The sequence below is a fragment of the Antechinus flavipes genome, chromosome 1, assembly GCF_016432865.1.
Source record: "Antechinus flavipes isolate AdamAnt ecotype Samford, QLD, Australia chromosome 1, AdamAnt_v2, whole genome shotgun sequence".
Classification (NCBI taxonomy): domain Eukaryota; kingdom Metazoa; phylum Chordata; class Mammalia; order Dasyuromorphia; family Dasyuridae; genus Antechinus; species Antechinus flavipes.
The window spans coordinates 117,724,734-117,752,591 of NC_067398.1; the positions used below are offsets into that span (position 1 = coordinate 117,724,734).

The 27,858-nt window shown below is 35.2% G+C and overlaps 1 protein-coding gene across 1 annotated transcript in view; it reads right to left on the bottom strand.

The window, feature by feature from the left end:
• The window catches only part of LOC127556397 (phospholipid-transporting ATPase ABCA3-like), a 234,964-nt gene that overhangs the window by 43,207 nt on the left and 163,899 nt on the right, over nucleotides 1-27,858 (bottom strand). Inside the window, exons 15-18 of the mRNA XM_051989532.1 lie at nucleotides 26,463-26,613; nucleotides 21,634-21,732; nucleotides 10,897-11,059; nucleotides 9,109-9,412 (exon numbers count right to left, since the gene is read on the bottom strand). Coding sequence (XP_051845492.1) covers nucleotides 9,109-9,412; nucleotides 10,897-11,059; nucleotides 21,634-21,732; nucleotides 26,463-26,613 — 717 coding nt within the window. The remainder of the gene's footprint in view (nucleotides 1-9,108; nucleotides 9,413-10,896; nucleotides 11,060-21,633; nucleotides 21,733-26,462; nucleotides 26,614-27,858) is intronic.

Below are 27,858 nucleotides of genomic sequence, written 5' to 3' on the forward strand. Positions count from 1 at the left end.
AAAACCCCATAATTCATCAAATTTCTATATATTACCAACAAAGTCCAGTAAGAAAAGACAGAAAGACAAATTCCATTTAAAATAACTGAAGACAACAAAAATACTTGATTGTCTACCTGCCAAGACAAATTCAGGAACTATATGAACAAAATTATAAAATACTTTTCATACATATAAAGTCATATCTGAACAAGTGAAGAAATATTAATTGCTCACAAGTAAGGTGACCAATATAATAAAAATAACAATTCTACCTTATTCAGTTTCCTAGCAGAATACCAAAATATATTCTATAGAACTAGGAAAAATCATAAAAAATTATTTGGGAGAGCAAAAAATCAAGAATATCAAAGGAATCAATTAAAAAAACCATAAAGAAAGGTGGCCTAGTAATACCAGATCTCAAACTGTATTACAACCTGGTAATCACTAAAACAATCTGGTACTGGCTAAAAAAGAATAGAGAATCAGTGGAATAGATTAGGTGTATAATATAAAGAAGTGACCATAGCATATCTTAGTGTTTGATAATCTCAAGGAGTCAAACTTTTGGGGCAAGAATTCACTATCTGATAAAATCTCCTGTAAAGCAGTCTGGTAAAAACTAGGCACAGAACAACATCTCACACTGTAATGAGGACAAAATGGGAACATGAGCATGGAAAAAAATCATCTGCCACATCTATAGATAAAGGAAAATTGTCATGATCAAACAAGAGTTAGAAAGGATAATGGGAAATAACGCTATTTTTGATTGCATGAAATTAAAGTTGTTAAAATTAATGTAGCTTTTTAAAATGAGAAGGAAAGCAGGAAACTAGGAAAAGATTTTGACAGCAAATTTCTATGATAAAAGCCTCATTTCTCAAATATATGTGGAACTGAGTCAATTTTTTTTATTTAAAAGAGTCATTCCTTCTCAATTGACAAATTGTCACAGTACAGGAATAGGCAGTTTTCAGAAGAAGAAATTAAAGCTATCAATAGTGATATAAAATGCTCTAAATTGTTAATAATTAGAGAAATGTAAATTAAAACAGCTTTAAGGTACCACCAAAAACCAATTAGATTAGTTAAAATGACAGAAAAGGAAAATAAGAAATCCTGGATGAAATGTAAAAAAATAGGGACACTAATATATTGTTGATGGACTTGTACACTGGTTCAACCATATTGGAAAACTATTTGGAACTATGCTCAAAGGGATATAAAGTATACTTGTCGTTTGACCCAATACTACTACTACCAAGTTTGTATCCCAAAGGGATCAAAGAAAAAGGGAAATGACCTATCTGTACAAAAATATTTATAGCAATAGAAAATTAATGGGCTGCTGCCATATGATTAAGTCTGACAGTCCTGAGACCATTATGCTGGTTTCCTCTTCAGAGAGTCATTTTAGTTGTTCACTTATGTCTGATTCTTCATGAACTATAGGATGCCAGGTTCTTCGATCCTTCACTTTCTCTTGAAGACTGTCCAAGTTTTTGTGCATTTTTTAAAAGACACAATCTATTCATCTTATCCTCTTCTGTCTCTTTTTCCTTTTGTCTTCAATCTTTCTCAACATTAGGGTCTTTTTTCAATGAGTTCGATCTTCTCATTATGTGGCCACAGTATTTAAGTTTTAGCTTCAGTATTTGACCTTTCAGTGGCTAGTCTGAATTAATTTCTTCAAGTATTGAATGGTATGATTTTCTTACTGCCCAAGGGACTCTCTAAAGTCTTCTGTAGTACCATACTATGAAAGCATCAATTTTACTGCACTCAGCTTTTCTTACTGTTCAGCTCTCACAGCCATACACAGCCATATACTGCTGGAAGAACCGTTGCTTTGACTATATGGATCTTTGTGGGAAAGACAATATCTCTGCTTTTTACTGTTGTCCAAATTTGCCATAGCTTTTCTTCCAAGGAGTAGGTGCCTTTTAATTTCTTTTTTTTTCTTGGTTCTTCTTCTTCTTTTTTTTTTTTAATAACTTTTTATTGACAGAACCCATGCCAGGGTAATTTTTTACAACATTATCCCTTGCACTCACTTCTGTTCTGATTTCTTCCCCTCCCTCCTTCCACCCCCTCCCCCAGATGGCAAGCAGTCCTTTACAAGTTAAATATGTCACAGTATATCCTAGATACAGAAGGTAGAAATAACCTGGGAAGAAAAACAAAAATGAATGAAAAACATTCATTTCCCAGTGTTCTTTCTTTGGGTGTAGCTGCTTCTGTTCATCATTGATCAATTGAAACTGAGTTAGATCTTCTCTTTGTCAAAGAAATCCATTTCCGTCAGAATACATCCTTATACAGTATCATTGTTGAAGTATATAATGATCTCCTGGTTCTGCTCATTTCACTTAGCATCAGTTCATGTAAATCTTGCCAGTCCTCTCTGTATTCATCTTGCTGGTCATTTCTTACAGAACAATAATATTCCATAACAATCATATACCACAATTTACCAAACCATTCTCCAATTGATGGGCATCCATTCATTTTCTAGCTTCTAGCCACTACAAACAGGGCTGCCACAAACATTTTGGTTGCCTTTTAATTTCATGATTGCAGTTGCTGTCTGCAGTGATCTTTTAGGTCAAGAATATAAAAACTGACACTGCTTCTGTTATTTTCTCCATTTGCCAGGAATGATGGGGACAGTTGTCATGATCTTAATTTTTTTGATGTTAAGTTTCAAGTCAGTTTTTATGCTCTTTTCTTTCACCTTCATCAGGAGGCTTCTTAATTAATATTCTCCCTATAGAACATATTCATGGCAAAATAGTGACATCATTTTTCTAAGGTTAACACAGTTCTGAGCCCCAAGATAATATGTTGTCAACCATCAGCTTGTTTTCCTGATAAAAACTACCCAAAATGATATTTTGTCAACCACTCTAAATCCCTTGTGTGTCCTGACTCTTGATATACAAATCAGCCAGCTCCAATGAGGCCACCCATTTTCAAAGGGTACATCTCTATTCCCCAGTGCTGCACTACTCTTACCTCAGTTATGCTCTATATTAATATGTTTGCCTTAGTTGTATACTGGGTTCCATTTTCTCTCTCCTGACTCCCTCTTCTCCAATGCTTACAATTATTCTTGGCATTGAATTGATTCCTATTGTTTTGCATGTTATTTTCAGCATCCCAATTCATTAAGAGATTGTCTTCCCTGATATCTCTGGCTGGTCCACGGACCTCTCTTTAGACATAAAATGAGAACACAGATAATGACTTAACCTCGTAATAGCTATACTTACACTGGGGGAAACAGAACCCTATGTCCTTCCAGAAGGGACTCCCTTATACCAGAAGACTGTCACAAAACAGATGCCCACCAGTTGGGGAATGGCTAAATAATGGAATACAAAGTATTTCAAAATGACTAAAAAAAAAGGATATATTGTGATGTAAGATCTGATGAGGGAAATAGGTTCAGAAAAACTTAGGAAGACCTATAAGAAACTGATACAGAGTGAAGTGCACAGAATCAAGAGAACACTATAGATAGTAACAATAATATTGCAATGACATTTAACTGTGAATAACTTTGCTACTCTGATCAAGACAGTTATCCATGACAATCCCAAAGGACTCATGATGAAAAATGGTATCCATTTCCAAAGAGAAAACTAATGAGCTCTGAATGCAAATCAAAGCATTTTTTGACTTTTATTTTTCTTGCTTTATTTTTTGTAATATATTTTTATTATGGAAATATATTTGGTATAACTCTTCATGTGTATCATGGTATCATATTGCTTGTCTTTTCAATGGATGGGAGGAAGCTGAAAGGAGGGAGAAATTTGGAACTTACAAATTTTAAATGTGTTAAAAACAACAAAAATTCCACTTATTCCTTTATCATGCTTTCATTGTATATGCCTTCAGTGTATGAATAGATTGCTTTCATAAAGCTTTTATAGATATAATAAAGAAGGCCCCTTTCTCCACATACTTTTATGTCAACATTCATGGGATATCCCCTCTCCCAATTATTCTTTTTAATCTTAGGAATGAATTTATGAGCACTTTTAATATTAAACTATGGATAGGTAAAAGAACAAATCTTAAAATCAGTAAACAATATCAGAAAAAATTAATCATGATGAGACAATATGCCAAAAACATGTAGAATACAGCCAAACCATGATGGAAAAATTTGTATCTGTAAAATCATTCATTAATAAAAGAGACCAGTGAAGGACTAAGTCTAGTCATGCTCTAAAAAATGACAAAGTAATAGAAAAGCAAAAGATCCAAATAAAATTTTAAAAATAGAAATTCTGAAAACTAAGGAGTACCTTTTCCCTCAACCTATTACTGATCATGCCTTGCCAAACCCCAACCTTTCCACTATCTTTGTTTTCCACATATTGCTTAATAGAGCTGGAGAAAGTCATGAAAAAGTGTTAACTATTTAACAAAATCCATTATTATGTGGATTATCTTCCATAATCTCAACTGAGCCCCTATTGCAGGAGGCAAGATTTTTATACTTCCTTTCTCAGTTCACGATCCTTCTCACTAATGCAGCTATTTTGAACCTTTTCACCCCTCTTCGAGTTCTCCCTGAGAACCTTATCTCATTTTATTGAAAAAAACAAAAAAAAACAAAACAAAAACTGAAGCCATGTATCAAGAGCTGTCACATATTTTTTTCTCCTTATCTCATACCACTCATATAGCTTTCCCCAAATACTTCTCCTTTACCTCTTGTCTCACATGAAGAAGTTGTTCTTTTTGTCAGTGCAAACCCTTCTACCTGTAAAAGGGATCCCATTTCATCCTGCCTTCCCCAACAAATTGCCCCTTCTAAATCATCTTATTTTCAGTGTCTCCCTAGCTGGTAGATGCTTCCTTGCTGCCTACAAATAAGCATATTTGTATCCTTAAAAAAAACTCTCACTCAATCCATGAATCCCCACTTGCTATTTTCCTTTATCTCTCCTTTCTTTTGTAGCTTAACTCCTTTGAAAAGGCCACATATATTAGGTGTTTCCAATTCCTTTTCTATCATTCTCTTCTTAACTCACTCTGCAAGTCTGATTTATGATCTTTCAACTGACAGCGCTTTTTAAAAATAATAGCATTTTATTTCCCTCCCCCCAGATATAAGACATGAAAATTTTTAGCATTCATTTTTATAAGATTTTGAGTTCCAAAGTTTTCTCCTTCCTTTCCTCCCTCCCATCTTTTCATCTTCTGAAGAATGGAGGTAGTTTTATCTAGTTTATACATGTGCTATCAGGTAAAACATATTTCCATATTAGTCATAGTTGTGAAAAAAGAAACAGATAAAAAGGGAAAAAAGAACAATAAGAAAGAAAAAAGTGAAAAAAAAAACATGCTTTGATCTGCATTATTGAGTCTATCAGTTCTTTATTTGTTTATGAATAGTAGTTTACTTCATGGGTCTTTTATATTTGTCTTGGATCATTGTGTTGCTGAGAAGAGCTGAGTTAATCATAGTTGATCATTACACAATGTTGCTGATACTGTGTATAATATTTTACTGGTTCTGCTCATTTCACTTTGCATCAATTCATATAAGTCTTTTCAGGGTTTTCTGAAATTTGCCTGCTCATCATTTCTTATAGCACAATAGTATTCCATTAAATTCATATATCACAGCTTAATCAGCCATTCCCCAATTGATGGGTATCCCCTCAATTTCTAATATTTTGCTGTAATGTCCAAGCTAGCTCTCTGGAGGATCTCGGGACCAGCCTTGGTCTTAGTGGAGAAGACGAAAGCCACCAGGATGGTCAGAGATGGAGTGTCTGTGTCTGTGTGTGTGTCTTTTCCAGTCCTCTCAGCCCTTAACTAACACAATATGATTACATCATCACAACACACTAAGTATGTGCCAACTAGAGAACCATTATCTCATCAATCACACTGACTATGTGCTAACTATAAGCACCCTGCTGTAAGTATCCCTTGCTTCAAGTAGAATACAGGAGGTCACGCCCTCCTTCACAGCTCAGGAAGGGAGGTGGGCACCAAAGGGAAATGGGGAGCCAAACCAGACATTCTCAGCAGGTTCCCTCTGGGCTAAAGGGTCTTATACCTTACCCAGAGTTCCCCCACTATCTGTGTTCCTCCGCATTTTGTCACTATCAAAAGATCTGCTATATATATTTTTGCCCATGTAGGTCATTTTCCCTTTTTTATTATCTCTTTCGGATACAGTATTGTATGTATTGTAGTGGTATTGATAAATCAAAGAGTATGCCTAGTTTGATTGTCCTTTGGGCATAGTTCCAAATTGCTTTCCAGAATGGATGGATCAGTTCACAACTCTACCAATAGTGCATTGATATCCCAATTTTTCCACATCCTTTCCAAGACTTTATCATTTTCCTTTTTTTTTTTTTTTTGGTCATATTGGCTAATCTGAGGTGAGGTGGGATCTCAAGAGATAGCTTTAATTTCTTCATTTGAAAACTGCCTATTCATATGTTTTGGGCATTTATCTATTGGGGAATGGCTTGTATTCTTATAAATGCGATTCAATTCTCTACATACTTGAGAAACAAGGCCTTTAGAAGAGACACTTGCTGTAAAGATTTTTTTCTCAGTTTTCTGCTTTTCTTTCAATCTTGGTGGCAGTACTAGAAAAATTCAAGACATCCCAGACAGAAAAAATATAAATATCTGAAGCCAAAGTATCTTGCAGCCACATGTATTTGTACAAAAGCTTTTAAAATTTAATTCAATAATCTCTTTTGCATTTTTAATGCTCTCTATCTCTTGTTTGATCAAGAATAACACTGTTCTTGGAATGGCCAGGGATAGTGATGAGGGCTTGAAGTTTGTAGCACTCCGCTTGGGATATTCCAGAGTCTACAGCACTCTGAGTTTTATAAAAATACAGTAGAGAGATAGATAGTGGAGCTCAAATTGCTCAATGTTCCAAGTGTAGACATGCCAAGGGAGTGGAAATCAGAGCTAGGATCCTGGAAAATTCTAGTCAGGAACAATCAGGTCCCAACCATAGTACCCAAGAGTGATGGTGGTGGAGGCAGGGTTAGGGGTAATGTGAAGTATGGCTATTGCACAAAGACTTAAAAGTGAAATTGAGGATGGACTTATGAGTAAGCAAAAGGAGATACTGCCAAGAGGGTGGAGAAAATTGAACATTTCTATTTTAGCTCTTCCAAACAACACTCTAAACAACTTTTTTCAAAATGCCTCCAGTCTAATTCTGAGTGGGATAATAAAACAAGTGACAGTATCTCTTTTATTTTTTTTTCATTCCAGGGCAATTTGAGAAAACCTTTTAAAGAAAGGTCTATGTATGAATACTGGGATAGAAGATAGTAGCCAGGAAGAAGTAACTAGTTGTGGGACCCAAGGCTGTGACAACCGAAGCAGCGGTGGTAATGTCAAGAGGGATGAAGGAACTAAACTGCTGGTCATAGAGATATTACAGAACCCACATTGAGTTTAGATTTAATTACATCTCAGTTGAGATTATAGATTATAAATTTTTTTGTGCAGGATTCCCAAAATCAGTATGATTGTATAACTTCTAGATCTGCTCAGGAGCACAAAGTAGAAAGTAGGAGCAATGCTTTGGTAGAATATGAAAAAAACATGGGCTGAACAGGAAAAGAGGGGTGATTAGAGAATAGGGAATAATATAATACTAAACTGGTTAACTATAGGATGAAAATTAAAAAGAAAGGAAAGTAAAATCAGAGAGTAAAATCACTAGTGGCCTAGGCTAATACTGAGGAAAAGAGAGACTAGAGGTCTAGAGACATAGAGAGGATTTGGAACAGTTTAAAAATGGGGCATAAGGAGAGATGGAATGATACATTATAGTTAAAGGAATTTCTTGATGGAAATAGAACACCTCTTTATGATGACAAAGTCAACCCCTATGTGGGGTTGAGGTGGAGTGGAGCAGTATTTCATGAAAGTTAGGAACTGGTAGGCTAGAGTATTGGAGGGCAAATCAACATATGAAAGTCTATACATACACATGAATAGTATAACTATCTTTTGTAAAAGTAAACCTTGGAAAATATGGGAAACTAATGCAAAGTGAAGCAATTAGAACCAGAGAGAATTAACATGCTTACTGTACAATAACTGCTTCTTCAATATATTAAGTGATCTTAATAAACTGCATATTATTTTCTAATCTTTTTAAAAATAATGGAATGTTTACTGAATATAAGAGGAAAAGTATAAGGTCATTTTGTCAATAACCTTTGAACATGGCCCTTCTATTATGCTTAATGAAGTCTGAGTAGGATTGGGTGAGATTTAAGAGTTCCACAGTCTAGACAAGGTCACTTGTCCTTTGGAGAGAATCACTAAGAGAACCAGAAGTCCTGCTTTTAGTTTCACCACCTCTGGTCCAGTCACATGTGATTGCAAGATCCTTTGGCTTCAGATATGTATATTTTTTATGTCTGGGATGTCTTGAATTTTTCTAGTACTGTCACTGATTTAACAAAATTGTCCAGTTGGTAAGTATTTGTTAATAAATTGTAGGAATGGGACAGTTATATATAATTTTTCCTGATTCCATTAAGTTCTCAAACCCTCAGACTAGGATATCTGGAGAAAACATTTCAATGCTCTTCACTGTCATCTTTGCTTTCCTAGCGTTTGTTATTCTGAAAAATGTTTCTGTGCATGACTGTGCTACAATAGTGCTATTATTACTTTTTTTTTGGTCCAGAATATCTCTGATTTCAAGTCTATAGGAAACTTCCTGTCTCAATAAAGACTGACATCTATTTGGTAATAGATGAGTCCTGGATATTAGGCATGCATTGGAGAAATGCTCGGGGCCACTGAAAGATCAAAGGACTTATCCAGGGTGATTGTTTCCTTGGAAGTGATTCAAGTAACAGTGTGGTGGAATGGCAGGAGTTTGAATCCAGAATCAGGAAACCTTGGTGTTAATCCCAGCTCTACCATACAATCCTAGCATGACTATGAGCCAGTCCTTTTACCTGTCTAAGCCAAGGTCTTTCTTCTCATCTATGAAATGAGGGAATTGTTAATTTCTAAGGATCCTTGCGACTCTAAAACCTTTGATGCCATAAATATTCACATACGACCAGTCCCTTTTTATGTGATTCTTACCTACACTTTCCATTGGCATATGTCCCTCAGCTTGAATAACATTTGCAATATGATCTGAGAGTTTGGGATGCAGCCTCGAAGTTGCGGGGATGAAGAAAGGCACAATTGTATGGCCATACTGGTTCAGAGTCAAACGTAACATGGGTCTTGTCGATTCCCAACTACCCATTTTTAAAAGCTGTATAGTTAATATGACACAAATCAGAGGTACCATTGCCTGTGCTAACATCATCTTCTTGTTGCGCCAAGAGAATAGTACCTTCTTAATAAACATGGCGTAGAATTTCTGGCAATGAAGCTTCAACTATAAGACAGAGGAGAAACTAGGAATTACAATGGTTACAGATCTAAACATGTGAAGCAACTCCAAATTATTTGCAATTTATGGATCTGTGGCAGCTTAATAGTAGAAAGATAATATATGGGATATAAAGGATGAATAATAATCAAAAAGGAATAATTTTCAAAAGGTAAAACAGTTAAGTCACAGCACGAGCATTCTATTCACCCTGGAACAAAGTGTTTCGTAAAATGACAATTCCTATTTATATAGTACTTTAAACATTCAGAATGTAGTATTCAAAAAAAGTCTGTAAAGTACTTTACACATTTTACCTCAGCAAATATCACAATACTTCTATAGGATAGGTAAAGTATATATTTTTATACCCATTTTATAGATGAAGAAATTGAATCTCAGAGGCTGTGACTTATTCAAGATCATACAATTTTTCAATCAGTCATTAAATAAACTTTTCTAAGCACTACTATGTATCAGGCACTGAACTGGGGATGGAAAGAAAGGCAAAAGATAGTCCCACACCTCATGGAATTCACTAATAGGAATTTCATGTAATTATGTCTAAATGAGCTATATGCAGGATAGACAGAAGGCTGACAGAGACCTTAGGTTGTAGCCCACTTATCAAGGATTTCTTCTACTTCCTCCATGAATAGTTACTGTTCAACATCCATTTCATGAATAGCAAATAGGCTGAATTTACCAGCTGAGATCTTCTCACAAGAAGTATAATCTCCAAAAAGATAAAAGAGAATTTTATAGCGCTCCCTATATTCTCTGTCTCTGCTGCTCACAAATCAGAATACTCTTATAAGATGCATCTGTCTTTCCAAGTATTCTAGAATGCAAAGAACTGATTGCTGTCTCTCACAGATAAACATTTCTATATGTTTATAAGAACCCAATTCTCACTTTTATGGATAAGTGGAGTCAAAGAGTTTGAGTCCTGGCTCTATTTCTTACTGCTGTCAATTCAAATACCTTCTCAGCTTATTGTTCTATAAAGTCAGGATAAAAATACTTGTACATATTTCTCATGTGTTGTTGTGAGGATAAAGTGAGATTCTGTACAAAAAGGGCCACAGAAATGCCAGCTCTTCTTGGGAAAAAAAAAAGGAAAATTGACACTTTTTCCTTACTACTTCTTCTAATGCTTTCAATTCCACCCACTGGCTGGTTAGGGCCATGATTATGATCTTTGCTACCATGTTAATAGTAGCTCATTCACACTGAATACAGCACCTTCAAGTTCCCCAAAAGTTCCTGCATTATCATACCCATATTACAGATGAAGAAACCTAGAAGCAAGGTGATCAAAGGCACAAAGAAAGTAAACGGACTACATGACTTCAAATTCAGCATCTTTTCCCATTATCTCCTTCACTTGACTTTGCTGAAACTGTTTACCTCTTATAAGGGCTGTGAGAAATGGGCTTAAAACGATTTGTAATTACAGAATGGTATAGAAATGCAAGTGCTTCTCAAACCTGTGAGATTCTGTACTCAAAGCTGTCTGACTTTTTAAAGTTGTGCTTCTTGAAGGAGGCAGGGAGATCTGTCTGCTTCTTCGATTTGAGAGTGGGCAGGTCTGGTTTAGAAGGAAAATGGATGGTCTGGAGATCTATGCTGGAATCGACTTCTTTGCTAACCCTAAATTAAGAAACCATAAGGAATTAATTTTATTTTTTTGCATAGGGAGCTGTCTATTTTTCTGCCTCTGTTTCTTATCAAGCTGAGTTTCAACACAGCCTCTGAAAACATGACTCTCATCCAGGAAGGACATGATGGACAAAGACTGGGCCTACATATTCAAAGATGGGCCAGTGGGGACCTATAATAACATCTAAAGCTGAATTCACAATGATATACATTAAAAGTCCTTAAACTGTGAGTCATCCCATATAGGATCATGTAACTGAATGTGGAGATTGTGAAATTATAATCTATTAGCAGTAAATATTTGATTTGTATACTACTTTATATATTTATATACACAGGATCACATAAAAATTTCTTGGGTGAAAAGATGTTGAAAGTAAAAGAAAATAAGAAGGCCTGATATACATTGTAGATCCAAAGGGGCAAATGCAAATGATGTGGAGAAAGAGAGAATTTGTGAAGGGGTTCTCCATTATTTATCAGCTAGAACAAATGGGTCTTTGCTGAGAAGTTATTCAAAGACTCTTGCTTTGCTTATCAATTTTCATGCCTAGCCTTTATCAATAGATTGACATAAAAATAAGTACATTTCCCTATAGTCTTTGGCCAAATTTCATTTTAAATCAGAGAATGTGATTCAAGGCAATGCAAAAACTATCAAATGAAAAGACTACTTAGCACTGTCACTAAAGTAGGGGAATATATACAGAATTAGATGGTACCTAGGACAACATAATAACATCAAAGTTGTAAATAAATACTTTTGAAATGTATGAATCATTTTCCAAATTCTTGACGTATCAAGACTGCATCATCTTCCTTAAACCTAAAAGAAACAAGCATTTTGGTAGAAAAAAACATTATTAATGAGCCTGAAAGGGGATACTCAAAGAAATAGAGAAATCCAGGACTTCGCAGCATCAAAAACAAGAAATGTAGGGACACATTCATTTAGAATGTTACAGGATGTTCTGCCTTGCTTTCCTACCTACTTTTCTAATAGCTCCTTTTTTTCTCTTTGGTTGTCTTTTTGTACTTTTGGCTTTTTAAGGTACTTTTTTTGTATATCTATTCCTACAGGCAACCAAACTTGCTTTGATCTTGGGTATTTTTCTTTCTCAGTTCTTCCTTCAGTCTTCTAATTCTCACTGAGACCTGCCTCCCTTCTTATGACAACCCACCCTGGTCACCCTTTCCAACACTGAATGCATTGCCACTCATTGTTTCCCTCACTGCTCAAGGGCAAAGGGGAGATAGAAATATTTTTCACTGCTCCTTCTAGGCTCTCTCTCTTCCATCATCCTCTCTTCACTTAATCCTTATCTCCCACTAAATTACAATTCTAGTAGCTATTGTCTACCTCCCCACTCCACATCAACTATACATAAAGATGGTTATCTTTCTAAAATACACTACTTCCAAATCCATGAAATATGAAATTCCCTTATCACAAGCTGTTTATTCCACTTTTCTTTCTGCCTTGCAACTCCAAACTGTGTTCTTCATCTTCACTATTACCTCCAACTGACCCTTAATTCTTCGTCAAATCATTACCCCATATTAGATATATTCTCTTCCTTTCCCCATCCCCATGAAAGATCATTCCTTTCCCCAAAGATTCCCACATCTTTGATGTGCCAGTTCAACTTTACATTGTCCTCCTTTCTCAAGTCCATTCTTATCCTATTGCTAATCTTGCCCCACCAAGCTTCAGCCTAGGTTTACTAGGATTACTCTACAATTCATTGCCTTTGACTCTACCTTGTGCTGTTGAATGAAGATTAGTTAGAAGTTGAAGGGGAAAACTTAATTGTGAAAAAGGTTTTGCAGCAAATTTCTCTGATAAAGAGTCTGATATGCTAGATACATGGAAATTGATTAATACGTAACAAATACCATTTCCCAATAGATAAATGGTCAGCAAAACAAGCAGTTTTCAGAAGAAGAAATGCAAGCCATTCACTGTCATATAAAAATGTTCCAAGTCACTAATGATAAGAGAAATTCCAATTAAAACTCACACTGAAGTTCCTCCTATTCCTGCCAGATCTAAGATGGCAAAAAAGCAAAATGACAATTGTTAGGGGGGATATAGGTAGATAAACACTACTGCACTATTGGTAGAGCTATGACTTGGCCCAAATATTGTGGAAGCAATTTGGAACTATACTCAAAAAAATTCTAAATCACATATATCCTCGAAGAAATCATGGACAGAAGAAAAATCCAAAAATATATATTAGCATTTTTGTTGTAGCAAAGAACTGGAAGTGATGTGGGTACCTATCAGTTGGTGAACAGTTGGAAAAATGATGGTATATGAATGCAATGAAATATTGTTGTGTCATAACAAATTACAAAAGGGACAGATTCAGGGAAATCTAGGAAGACTTGTAAAAGTTGATGCTGAGTTGAAGTAAGAAGAACCAGGAGAATAATTTATATAGTGACCATAACAATACCGTGAAGAAAAAACAATTTTTAAAGGCTTAAATTTCTGATCAATGCAATCACTGATAATGATTCCAAAACAATGATTTCAAAAGCTTAATTCCCATGTCTTGGAAGAGAAATGATAAGATTAGAGGTACAAAACGACATACATATATACATATGAACATATATATATGTATATATATAAATATCTGAACACAAATATAACTATTACATTTTCTAGCTATCTATATGATTTGCGGAATAGAATGAAGGATGAATGAAAATGATACCAAAAAAGGCATTAATGAAACATCAAAAAATGTAGAGAGCAGAAGGAAGTTCAGGAAGGGGGTTCAAATAGGTATTTTCCCTATTGTGTTAAATTTAATATACAATTAAAAACTCAGTATTGTGGTAGTGAGAGAAAAGTTTGTAAAGTGACCTCAATAGAATTAGGGAACTTTCGAGAGGGAAAAGTTTAGGAACAAAGACTAGTTTCATTTTGAATATATTTAATTTGGAATACCAATATGATGTTAAGGTAACAATGTCCAATAAGTGATTGGTGATATAGATCTGGAGCCTGAGGATAGATATATAGATTCATGGATTCCATGGAAACAGATTCATCTTTAGAGGGTATACGTATACACACACACACACACACACACACACACACACATACATACATACACACATATACACATATACATATATTACATATATATGGAGAGACTGGAACAGTGACTTGGGGACATCTAATCTTAGGAGGTGAGAGATGAATGATGATATAGCAATGGAAATTAAGAATTTGTCAGACAGGTAAGAGAAACACTGAATGCTCTCTTTCTGATGTAAGTCATTATGCTAATTGTTTTCTTAAGATTAAATCTGGGGCAGCTAGGTAGTGCAGCCCTGAAGTCAGGAGGACCTAAGTTCAACTTAACAGTGCCTAGCTGTATGACTCTGGACAAGTCACTTAACCCCAAGTGCCTCAGCAGCAGCAACAACAAAAAAGATTAAACCACTCTTACATCTCTGGCATGAATCCAACTTGGGCATAAGGTTTTTTTCCCACATCTTTTTCATGTCTTCTTGTGAGGATTTTATCTAAATTTTTGTATTAATATTCATGGATGAGATTAGGCTATAGTTCTATGTCTTTACCATAGTTTAGATATTAGGATCATATTTTTCTCAAAAAAATGAATTTGGTAGAATACATTCTTTCTCTTTTTGAGAACAGTTTTTGTAATATATGTATTAATTACTCTTTAAACATTAGAAGTCACAGGCAAAAATCCATTTGGCTTGTTGTTTTTCCCTTATGGAAATTCATATTTGGCCTGCTACACTTCTTTTTTTTTGAGCTTGAGTAATTAAAGATCTTGCTTCGTTAGACTGGTTATTTTATGTATTTTTTGGTCAATGATAATTTTTTTTGAATTCTCAGTTTTTCCAATATATAATTGCATATGTATTTTCCACACTTAGCACAATGCCAAGGGCTTAGTAATACACATTGACTTGATTTTTACCAAAGGATGAACAAATGAAAAGAAATGAAAATGATGATTTTATGTGAGAGGGTAGGAGTTATGATTTGAGATAGTATACTATATTCACAACATAATACAACAATAATAGTAATGAGAAAAGAGTGACCATCTCTTAATTGAAATGGAATGAAGATATAGATCATGCTAATTGGGAAGGTTAATAAACTGGGATTCCAGTGTGTCTGAGGGGACAGCAATTAGAATACTTCATCATCATGTTGACAAGGGTAAGTGTAGAAAGAAAGGTTGTAAACTAGTAACAGACCTTGAAAAAGAAACATAGGATATTGCAAGGAGAATTAGGATGATATAGACAGTTGGAGTGAACCTTAAAGAAGCTGCTGAGTGCTGGTAGTAATAGTAGTGGTGGTGTGGTGGTGGTAATGGCAGTACTGGTAGTAGTTGTCATTATTATGGCCATTATTAATGGAGGAAGGATTTGAACACAGGCTTTCCTGATCCTAAGTTTAGCACCTTTTTCATTATGCTTTTTAAAAGTGGTAGTTTCTTCAACTCTTTTTTTTAGATGCTGCCTAGATTACTTCATAACTTTTTTTTTATTATAGCTTTTTATTGACAAAACATCTGCATGGGTAATTTTTCAACATTGACCCTTGCAAAACCTTCTGTTTCAACTTTTCCCCTCCTTCCCTCCATCCCCTCCCCTAGATGGCAGGCAGTCCCATACAGAACATACCTACTCTTAATGGCCTGCTATGTTAAGAGATTAAGAAAAGAACAGTTCCCAATAGTGGCAGAGATGTGTTTTCCAATATGGTAAGGTTTTATGAATTCCATAAATGGAAAGCATAAAAGAAAAAAGGGATCTAAGATGATGGCAAAATTTATTAGCTATGTATTAGCTACTAATATTAGTACAAAGCACAATTGAGCATGGGTGCACAGGCTATGGGGCCTTCAAATATTTGAAGGGAGGCTATTTAGATCAGGGAGGCAGAACACTTTCTACATTACATAGTACACCTTCAATGACAGTGGTGAACAACTTTGACAAGCATATATTTTCCACTTCTTTGCCTAGTTTGACAAGGATAGCCAGAGGATTGTTGAATAATTACTTCTGTGATTGCATTTATTAAAACATTATTGTAATGCATATTGATCAATTGTAATTGTATTGATTGTAATATAGATTGCTCAATCAATGAGCATTTATTAAGAAATAATTATGTCCCAAGCATGATGCCAGGCTCTCTTGGAGGAGAGCCTTGAAGGCTGCCTTTTTGCACTATCAAATCTATTATGAGTGTGTACATACTCATGTATGTACATGTTTGCTGTATCTTTTGCTCATTTTTGTGATTAAAAAGATATGACCTACTATAGAGAATCATCAAAGATACCCTGAATACATTTATAAAAATTACAAAGACACATAGATTGGTAGTTATTGGTGTAATCAATCGTATCTTTACTGATATTATTACCTCTAATTTTCTCCATTGTTTTGACATTTCCTCCTTCTTGGGATATCTAATAAAAGTATCCCTTAATACTTTCTGATTATGTTGCTTCCAGAATAGCTTTCCTGCTTAATTCATTTTTTAATATTTTTAAAAATCAGTTTTGAATTCCAGATTATCTCCCTCCCTCCTTTGAAAAGGTAAACAACATGCTATCAATTATTCATGTGAAATCATGCAAAATAATTTCCATATGAGCCATATCAAAAAGAAGCAAAAAAAAGTTGAGAAAATTATACTTCAGTTTATACTCATAGTTCACCAGTTTGCTCTCTGGAATTAGATTTCATTTTTTCATCATGAATTCTTTGGAAATGTCTTGGTTCATTGTATTGATCAAAGTAGTCAAATCTTTTAACAGTTGATCATCATTATAATATTGCTGTTACTGTGAACAATGTTCTCCCTTCACTTTGCATCAGTTCACAAAGGTCTTGCCATATTTTTCTCAAACCACCAATGTTTACTTATGTCTCTCTTCTATATTAAACAGGACATGAAAACAACCAGTTGAACAAGACAATAAAGATAGAAGAGGTAAGGTGGTTGGGCAAAGTATAACTATAACTAAAATGTCTAGCTGTATCTAGAAGGTGTTTGTATCTCCGGCAGCACTAGAGTAAATGTCCTACAGTAAATGATCAGGATTGCTGACATAGAAACGAAGAGACCTAACAACTATGGGAGGAGGAATTCTTCCCATGACCTAACTCAGAACAGAACTTCAAGAAAATGATAAGAAATGGGAAGCAGGGGAGAGAAATTCCCATGGAAAATTATTCAAGAATTTTTCCCAAGTATGGGAAAATGAGGCTGTCTTCATAGGCCTATTAGATGAAGAGTCAGTTAGATGCTACCATACTGGATCAACTCATGCATCTCCAAGTGGTTAAAGGCTTCCCAGGAATAGATTACAATGATATCCATGCTCTCCACTCTAGAAGTATCATCATTGAAATCTTACACATTTTGCTTCAAGGGCTTTCTTGAACTAAGTTTGTCACTGCTTGAAATTTTTTTTCTTGGGGTAACTAGTTCCCCCACCATTGAGATGGCCGATTTGCTTCCAGTTTTGGCTCATAGCTCTAAGTCCAAATGGGGCTTTCAGTCTTTCAAATTCTACTACTGAACCAGAGTTCAGAGGCCCATGAAGAAGAATCTAGTAAAAAAAATTTTTTTTTTTTTTTTACCTTTCTCACCATCTCTTTGTATTCACTCCTAGACTCTCCTGAATCATGGATTTTGATTCAGAGCTTTTACTACCAGGTTTAAGATACAAGAAGGTCAGTGATAGTAAGAAAGTATAAAAATATTCATAAAAACACAAATATATAATAGCAAATTCTGGAAATAAACTATATTCTCCTAAATTCATAAATGACTGACAAATTGTGGGATATTAATGCAATGAAATATGACTATATTGTAAGAAACAATGAATATAAGGAATTCAGAGAACCAAGACTTGCAGGAAAACTTGTATGAAATGATGCAGAGTGAAGAAAAGTAGAGCCAAAAGAATAATATGCACAGTGATTCCAAAAAAATCTAAGCAAAGACAACAAAATTCAGTTCGAACACAAATGATGTTACCAAATTATAAAAATTAAAACATCTATTCATCCTTTTTATTAAATAGTAAGAATACACACTATTGGGCTCTTTGCTTAAGTTTTCTTTGGGGATATACTTTTTAGGGAGTTGAAATATTTGTCAGTAAGTACCTACTGTGACAAAATTTATTGATAACAACAACAATAAGATATGAGCTTTATTATGTTTTCCAGAGTTTAGTAGACAACCTTTATACAACCAATGTAAATGGAAAGCTGGATTTGGAGTCAAGTGGTCTACTTGCTTGTTCCAAGCCTTATTCTCCTCAACTTAATGATGTGCCTACAAGCTGGTAGGAAAAGTAATAAGAAGCAAGAATTAATTGAATTGATGTCATTAAATAAAATGAGGGGAAGAAGGGGAAGGAGGAATAGCGCTATCTGAAATGGGCAATCAATTTATAGGATAGTCCAGAAAAAAATGATTCACATAGAGCAGATAATTCAAAGTTTTATTTTCTTCAGTCTGCAGAGATTAGCTGGGTCTTTTTTTTTTTTTTTAGCTACTTTGGGGTTGGATGGAACACCTCCTAATATTAATGCCCTTTCAAACAATATTCTTAGAATTAGGTATTCATCAGGACAAGATGTAAGCTGTTTTGTTCTTGGTCATATCTTGAGTTGGCTGGTATTTAACATTTTTATGATAAAGGGATTATTGAACTGTGCTTTCCCATATGATTATTTAAAACTAGAAAGGGAAACTGTCTTTTGTTCTCAAAATCACATTCCAAAGAATTCTCCTGTGCATTTGATATTTTTTAATAATAGAAGTTTTACTAAGAATTGTAAGGTTTTTTAAAAATTGCATATTGCATATTTTATTTAAGTGGAATCTGTAAGCCTTCAAGAGGAGATCAACTTTTTTTTTATTTTTTTATTTTTTTCTTTCTTTCTTTCTTTCTTTCTTTCTTTTTTAAATTTTTATTTAATAATTACTTTATATTGACAGAATCCATGCCAGGGTAATTTTTTTTTACAACATTATCCCTTGCACTCGTTTCTGTTCCGATTTTTTTCCCCTCCCTCCCTCCACCCCCTCCCCTAGATGGCAAACAGTTCTTTATATGTTGGATATGTTGCAGTATATCCTAGATACAATATATGTTTGCAGAACCGAACAGTTCTCTTGTTGCATAGGGAGAATTGGATTCAGAAGGTATAAATAACCCGGGAAGAAAAACAAAAATGCAGATAGTTCACATTCGTTTCCCAGTGTTCTTTCTTTGGGTGTAGCTGCTTTTGTCCATCATTTATCAATTGAGACTCAGTTAGGTCTCTTTGTCAAAGAAATCCCCTTCCATCAAAATATGTCCTCATACAATATCGTTGTCGAAGTGTATAATGATCTCCTGGTTCTGCTCATTTCACTTAGCATCAGGGAGGTCAACTTTTTAAGGAAGAACTTACTCACTTCAGTCAGCCCTGTTTCCTTATCTGCACACACACAAGATATGAGCTTCTCAAAAAAAGATAATATTAAGAATTGTCCATGGATAGGTACAATTTAATCAGCTCTCAAGAATCCTTCATTACTTGTTCTATGGGTAATCTGAAGAGGAATTAGGCCAGACCATTGTAATTGTAACCAACATCTTGTTTAGGATGGAAGAAGCTGAGAGGAGACAGAACAGTTCAAAGTCATCTAATTAAAGGGAAGGCCAATGTACTCAGCAAATTACCCTGTGACAGCAACACATCCTGGATAACCTTGACTGTTGAGGAGTCCTTCTCCTTCAAAGAGGAGTATCTGTAGGCTTCTATATTTAACTAGTTCTTGTACCTTTGTTGCTTGTAGTCTTCAGATTTTTTTAGAAACCAATAAAATCAAAGCCATGCTACAAGATGAGAAAACATACTGGTTGAATCCAGGTGTAATTTGCCAAGATGAAATTCCTTAACAAGCATTGTCTAAAGTTCACTGAGGTCCATCTAGCTCTGTCAGTTTGATGCTTGGGGAAGACATAGCTTTATATGGCAGATTCGTATGAAGGAAAACAAGCTCTCCCAAAGAACTGCCTTCTTCTTTGTAATAATATTATTTTTTAATATTTAGAAAGACAAATGCACTTTTTGTAACATTTTAGTTGATAATACAACATGTTAAGAAATTGGGTACCTGGAATTCTGAGAGGATACTACCAAACAACAATCAGTAAGAAAATAATGCTTTATGTCTGCCTGGCACTCAACTATCACCCATGGTTTCAAGAAGCATATTTGGTAGCCATACCCCACTAAACTATTTTGGAGGATAGGTTATATCAAATTGAGGGTAACCAATGGGCCTCAAATTTGTTGGTTAATTAGAGAGTGTCTACCCCAAGCATGTGAAGACTTTTCTAAATGGAATGGGCATATGAGAACAATTTGTTCCAAAGGCCATGAAGGTGATTGACATAGGCACTCTGGAGCTTTTGAAGCTTGGTCAGATATTTGAAGATGCCAAGGTTATCCATGGCATCCTGAATTATCTCCAGTCATCTTTACTTTTGTCTTGCCACTGGACTTGGATGATTCAGGAAGAGAAAATGAAGCTGAAGAGTGTGCAATTGTACTTCACTAAAATCTAGCTAATGCACAAGTTAAAAACAAGTTAAAATGTCATTAGTCTTCTTTGAAAAATGAAAGACAAATCACAACATAAAATAGTAATGAAATTTCTTATGCCGATGTTAAAGTGATTTTAAAGAATAAAGTTCTTTGAGTCATAATTGTCTAAGTCATAATGCCACTTGGAGGCTTTGTCTTCATCATAAATGACAGCAATTACATTTTAAAAACCATTTATCTGAAAGGGGGAGAATAAGAAGAAATGTTCCATTGTCTTTTTCCATGTCCTGTTAAATTGTGGAGGAAGAAGAAAACCTTTTGTCACCTATAGTAAAATAATGTTTAATAGAGACACAATACATTAAAATTTATCCTTTTCATTGAGCAAGGAGTTTCCCCCAAATTCATCATGTTCAGTTTCTGAACATGCAAGAAAATGCAAACATTAGAATAAAATTTGAAAGAATAATTAAAGAAATAAAAAAGTCCATTGGAAGACTGAGAAAGGTTTGCTGTATCTTAGTGAAAGTCCAAGAAAAAACATGAAAGGATTCATATCAACATTTACTGAGCACTTACATTATGGACATTTTAGACACAGAGAACAAAATTAGGATGCTGACCTGCCATTCAAATGATTTGATAGAAGAAATCTTCCTGATAACCTAACTCAACAGGTCTATTACTTATTTCATTCCCCCCCCTTGGGTACAGTTATTATCAATTGCATTTATTGATTCTCCCACTAGTTTATTAATTTTGTTGTGTCTAAATACTTTCTCATTATTGCCTTTAGAATCTCTTGTAGAGAATTCTGGAGTTTTGGAGCCAATTGTAATTCTCACTTCTGAAACTTTATATTATTCCACCACTTCCTCCTTATTAATGCAAAAAGTGCCCAGAATTACGGCTTTACTCACCTAAGGAAGACTTCTTCCATAGTGGTGACAGAAGCTCCAAAGCTAGAGATGCCCAACTCTGCTTGTCTCTCTTCCAATTCTTCAAACAAAGCTTGAAATCTGGAAGAAGAGATTTAAAAAGGGGGAAAACTAAAAAGAGCCTTTTTAAAGGTAGTATTTTAATATTTTGGGGCCTCAAATATTTTTATTCTAGGATGGGAAGCAATCACTTCATAAGGAATTTGTATGGCTATTTTAAGAAATATAAAGAGGTGACAAGAACACAAACATAACCCATTTGGGGAATTTCTGATGTAGGAAAGGGATGTCAGTTTGAGGCAAAGTACAATGATACTATTTTCTGAAATGAAAAAAAAATTCTATATTCAATAGATTATTCTAATATTCTGGTTCAACTGCAACTGTACAAGCTGATGAAAACTAGCAGAGCTCATCCAAAGGGGTGAAATAGTTTCTCTGAGGAAAATTCATGCCTCAGATAAATCAACAATATAGCCTGAATGAATGGCGGCTAGACTTTATACTAAAACTTTCTAGTAGGTCTTCTTTCAACCCACTTTCCGTTCAGCTATCTAAAGCAAAGATCTCACCCCACTGCTCCATCCCCACTGAATGGCCCCCATCCTCACTCCTACCCCGTAATATACTGAATTTCTATTATCTTCAGAGTCAATTTGAGATGCTTTCTGGCATTTAAAAAGTCTTCTACAGCTTGAACCTTCTTATCTCTCCAGTCTTCTTACATTTTATTCCAAAAAATCTTTAGTCCAGCAACACCAGCCTTCTTGCTATTCTCACTCTGCTCCCAATTCAGTGCATTTTCACTGCTATCCTACTGCTTGAAATGCTCTCTCTCCTCACTTTCTGTCTTTCCTGGATTTTTTAAGAGAGTTAATTAAAACTCTATCTTTTGGAAGTCATTTTAGGTAGCTCTCATACCTCACATCCTCCCTGCTAATGTCTTCCCTCTGAAATAATTTTTCATTTCTACTTTCTATATCTTATATGTACATAGTTACTTCGCATGTTGTCTCCTTCGTTAGAATGTACATTCCTTTTAAGTATTTAATACATGTTTGTTGATCAGTTGCTTGATACTACTTCATGAAATAATTAGCCTGTTCTGTTTTTCTCTGTGTAGAAGTGATTATCTTTCTCCATTTTCCTCAGGGAAATTTCTGATTTAATAAAAGTAATTTTCATTGAGTTAATTTTCTAATTGCAAATACTTCTATTCACTTGGTGATGTAATTCAAGGAATATATCTTTTGCTTCTGTGATTTTTTGGGGGAGGAAAGGGGAGAAAGGAGAAAGAAAGAGAGAGATGAAGGAGGAGGAAGTGGAGGGGAAGCAGGGAGAATGAGAGTGAGACAGACACTGACTATCACAACAAGTTGTCAGACTCCAGAAAGTGAAAATATTATTCATTCCAGTCTGGAATGATGTTTTGTGACAGCAGCAAAATATGAACATATCAGGACAAAAGGATATTATCTGTGTTTTGCACTTTCTCTATTTTTTTTTCGCTTTTTTTTTTCCTTTCCAAATCAATACTATTGCTACTAGTGGAGGCAAACCAAACTATTTTCTTGTGGCTCTTCTCAAAATTCCTGTGACTTTTCAAACCAAATGACTGTTTCTGGCCACTGTTCTCCTCTATGTATTGTCTCTTATTACAATATAGGACAGGAACTGTCTTTCTTTTGTATTTGAATGAACACAACAGCAATTTTTTAGGGGCAGGTAGGTAGTGCAGGAGATGAAGAGGATTGGTCAGGATTTGTCAGGGTCAGGATCAATCAAAATTGTTCAGGAAAAGAAGTTTAGGGACCAAGTTGGCTATCAAGACAGATTTTTAAGGCAAAACAGTGAGATAGGCCTAGTTTGTAAGGGATCGGCAGCAAGCTAGACAAGAGATCTCATATTTATACTAGTTTCTGGACCAGGTGTCACAGAGTTATTTCTTTATGTGGGCAGTTAAATACAAGGAAGAGAAAAACAGGATGTGTTTGCCCACCTAGCCAGATGCAGATGGCCTGTATTATGCTATGTATTTCAAAGATCTCTGGTTTAAACAACTGTAAACAGTATCATGTATGCCCTAAGTCTTAAAAAAAGAAAAAAACCCACAGCCTTTGTTGCTGGGCAAAATTTCTCTTGTTGTTGGACAAGTTTTCTAAAGAGTAAGGTGCAAGATAAGGGCAACGCCAATCCCATCAGCAGATGGAGTGACTGAACCAGAATCAGAAAGTCTCATCTTCCTGTGTTCAAATCTGGTATCACACACTTACTAGCTGTGTGACAATGCTCAAGTCACTTCACCCTCTTTGTCTCAGTTTCCTCATCTGTAAAATGAATGGGAGAAGAAAATGGCAGATTCTAATGTCTGTGCCAAGAACACTCTAAGTAGGGTGGGTCATGAAAAGTCAGACAGGACTGAACAAAAATAAAACCTAATTTTCTGACATGGTACGTGATATGAACTCTATGGAGCCCACCCTGTTCCCATTGTCAACCTTATCTCCCACAAAGGAAGGCCACGTTCCTGAGACTGCTCTCTTTTCAACATGACCAAGGCTTGCCCAAGCATTCAGGAATCACTAAGAACCCTGCAGATAAGTGACTTTTTCTTCCCTTGAGCAGACACACACTACTTGCCCAAGCAAACCTTTTTGAGAAAAGCACTTTCATTTACTGCATTAGCATATCCCAGGTTTTGTATTCCAGTCATGCAGTTTGAAGTAGACATAATGTATATATGAGTTCTTTCTCGATTAGGACTCTCCTTAACTCCTCCCTAAGTCTGCCAAATCTTGCCTTAGCTTCCCCTTGCCCTCCCACCCTCAGTAGTGTCTCTTCCTTCAAAAACCTCTCATAGATCACTTTGATAATCCTGTGCATTCTTTGAAGAAATAATCTTTGCAGCTATGAGGAAGCTTTTGTTTTTCATATTCCAAACCAATCAGAACCTAGTGCTTCATCAGTAAGCATCTAATTAATGTTTTTTCATTCATGCATACATATAGTAATTCTTTCTTTTCTTTCTGATTCAAACTTCTGGAGGACAATGGCAGTTCCAGGGATGCAGAGACCAATAACAGCAGTATAAGCAATGAAAAACAGCCAGTGCTACTTAGAATCAGCTGAGGGTTTGAAGTCTTTGGCTGCTAAATTGCAGAGAATTTAGTTACCTAAGTTTGCTTTAATCTAAGAACTGAAAAGGAGAAAAATGTCCCTCCCCATTTTTTCTTTCCATTTTTCATGAAAATATGTTCAGGAAATATTTTTTTCAATACCAAATTCCTGGGAGTGGATTTTTTTTTGGGGGGGAAGGTGAGCTTATATTGTATTTTGCATTTTAATTTTGTTATTAAAGCTATGTGACCCAAACATTCTAAAAGTCTGAATATATAAATCTTGAGGAGAGAGATATATCAGACAGTATAATATCCCTAAGGGGTGAGGAGCAATGAACCAAAAGTTATAAGTAATTAAGTTTCATCTTTTAATATTTCATCAATATTTAATCTCCCGAGTGGAATTAAATCTAAGAACGAGGTGAAAATATAGAATTTTGTAAGATGTAATGTTTGGGGTAGAGAGAAATGTTTGGATTTAATTGTTAGTGACTATGAACTAAGTAAACAAATGGAGTAGAGTGACACCTAGAGGCTAATTCAAACCCCTTGACTTTATTTCATTTATGCTGACTATCCATATGAGCCAACACTCCAAGTGGTTTTCAGGTTAGAGGGATTCACTTTCCCATGAATATTGCACACAACAAGGAATAGTACCACGTCACAAGGGGCAGTGACAGGAACCTAGAGGCTCCAAACTCTGACCTGAGGAAAGCATAAGGCTAGGAGGAGATTGATTGACTCAATCAAATTACTCAATCCACCTTAAAGTCATAAGATACCATGTTCTGACACTGTAAACTGGGAACATTTTTTGATTGAATCTAATTAATCATAAACTTTAGACATGGCACAAAAAAATTCTTAATTTTTTAATGCCACTGGATGAACTGAAGTAATTTAACAAAGGAAATATGTTTAAACTGGTTGAGAAAATTTGGTCATACAAAAGAACAGGTCAGAGTTTTAAGTATCTAATAGCAGCTGAGTGATAGAAATGTCTAGTCAAGCCTTGAGAGGAATTCTTGTAGTAGGAGAGAAAGAAATGTCCCTTAGCCTAGGTCTTTGGTCCCCTCTCCCCAAATCCATCATCAGCAAGGCTGGAAGAGGACTTTGGCTATAGTGTCTGCACTGGGATCCAAGACTGGATACAATGAAGAAAGGCAAGTTCAAGGACCTATATTGAGCTCAGGAGAAAAGTTATACAACATCTAAGAAGGTCATTTTGAGAATCCTAGCAAAAGGACTTCTACAATCTATGAATTATCCCTTTGTCACAGGTGCTTTCTAAGCTTAATCCCACTTTTCCCTAGGCTCCTTATGTATTTGTGGGAAGAGTATGTTAGATTGTTTGGGGGTTTGTTTCATACCAAATATATCACTATGCATTTCCTTCTAAAATTAATCTTGGCTGATTCACTGATATCAACTGATAATAATGGGAGGAAGCATGGTAATGTGTATACATATATATCTATATATGATATAGCAATGGAACTATTTCTCTTCTCTACTCCTCAGGACTTTCCCTAAGTTTATAGGGAATAAGAATTAACCATTTGAGTTCTGAAGATGCAACTTGATGGATTCAGGGAGAAAAGCTCCAGAGTATTTGCTATAGTAGAAAATCAACTTTGAACACTGAGCAACTAAAAACCATCAGTATAGTTCTTACTGGATCCTTCATACCTGTTTACATTTTCTTTAGGCAGGATAAATGATAACTCAGCTGCCATATTGCTCTCCATAAAAGCATTTGGTATATGTGTATAAATCAGATTTTCAATATTACTTATGTTACAATGACTCTCCTTCACCATGATAATATGATATCCTGCACCTGAAAGAAAATATATGAAAAATTAAATAAATTATTTTGACAATTCCCTTCCTTACATCACTCTTGGACTTGTTATTTTAATTAAGTTGTCTCTATAGGAGGTGCAGTTTGATTGCAATCATAAGCTGTTTATCTCTGGTGTCTCTTGATCTTGCTTCTCACTCTTGTCTCCTATTATTCAGCTGGATTACAGGATAAGAGGCATCTGAGGGGAATAAAAACAAGAGATCTATATTCTTCATAATGTTTTAGGATGATTTTGTATCAAGGTAGGCAAGGATGGACTGCACGTCCAAAAAGGCTTTAAGGGCAAAAAAGAACATGCTTTTTCAGGAGAGGGCCCTGAATATGATTCTGGGATGTGTGTGTGTGTGTGTGTGTGTGTGTGTGTGTGTGTGTATGTAAGGTAAATAAAAAAATTGACAGCCAAATAAAGGAAAAGACTAAAAAACAAAGGGCTTTTGGGAACATAGAAGAGGGAGGTCTTCTCCCCTCAGTTCCACTTCTGCTAACAGGTGGCAGACAGTGAAGTATTTATCCAGAATCTTCAGTCAAATCTAAATCATTTCCTTTTGGTAGAAGCGGTAAATTAAGATGAACTGACTGGGAATAAGCAGAGCTGTGCACAGAGCCAATCCTGAGAGATAATTAAGACTCCTGTGACAGTCTGAGGCATATTATGAGGGCCAACACAACCCAAGAATTGCCCAAAATGGTTTTCTGTTATCCACTGTAAATGACTGAACTATTCCCTCTCTTGAAAAGGTTGGATGACAGAAAGATTAATGAAGAGGTACGAGTGAGGAAATGTACAAAGGGGTTTGATGTGAAAATGGTGGCTGTACTTCATATTATTTGTTTTTAGATTCTTGATGTTACAATGCTTTCTATTTTAATTTAAAAAATTATATCTCCTCCTGCATAATCTTTCCTGAGTTTTTAGTCACACTATTTTTTCTTTTTGAGTTGTTTTCTGGTTTTTCTTACAATATTCTATATGAATATATGTTTTCTAAGATTCTCTGAAATCATCTTTTTTGGTCATATTTTAATGATGTAGTATTTCTTTTTTTATTTTTATTTTATAATAACTTTTTATTGACAGAACCCATGCCAGGGTAATTTTTTTACAACATTATCCCTTGCACTCGTTTTTGTTCCGATTTTTCCCCTCCCTCCCTTCACCCCCTTCCCTAGGTAGCAAGCAGTCCTATATATGTTGAATGTGTTGCAGTATATCCTAGA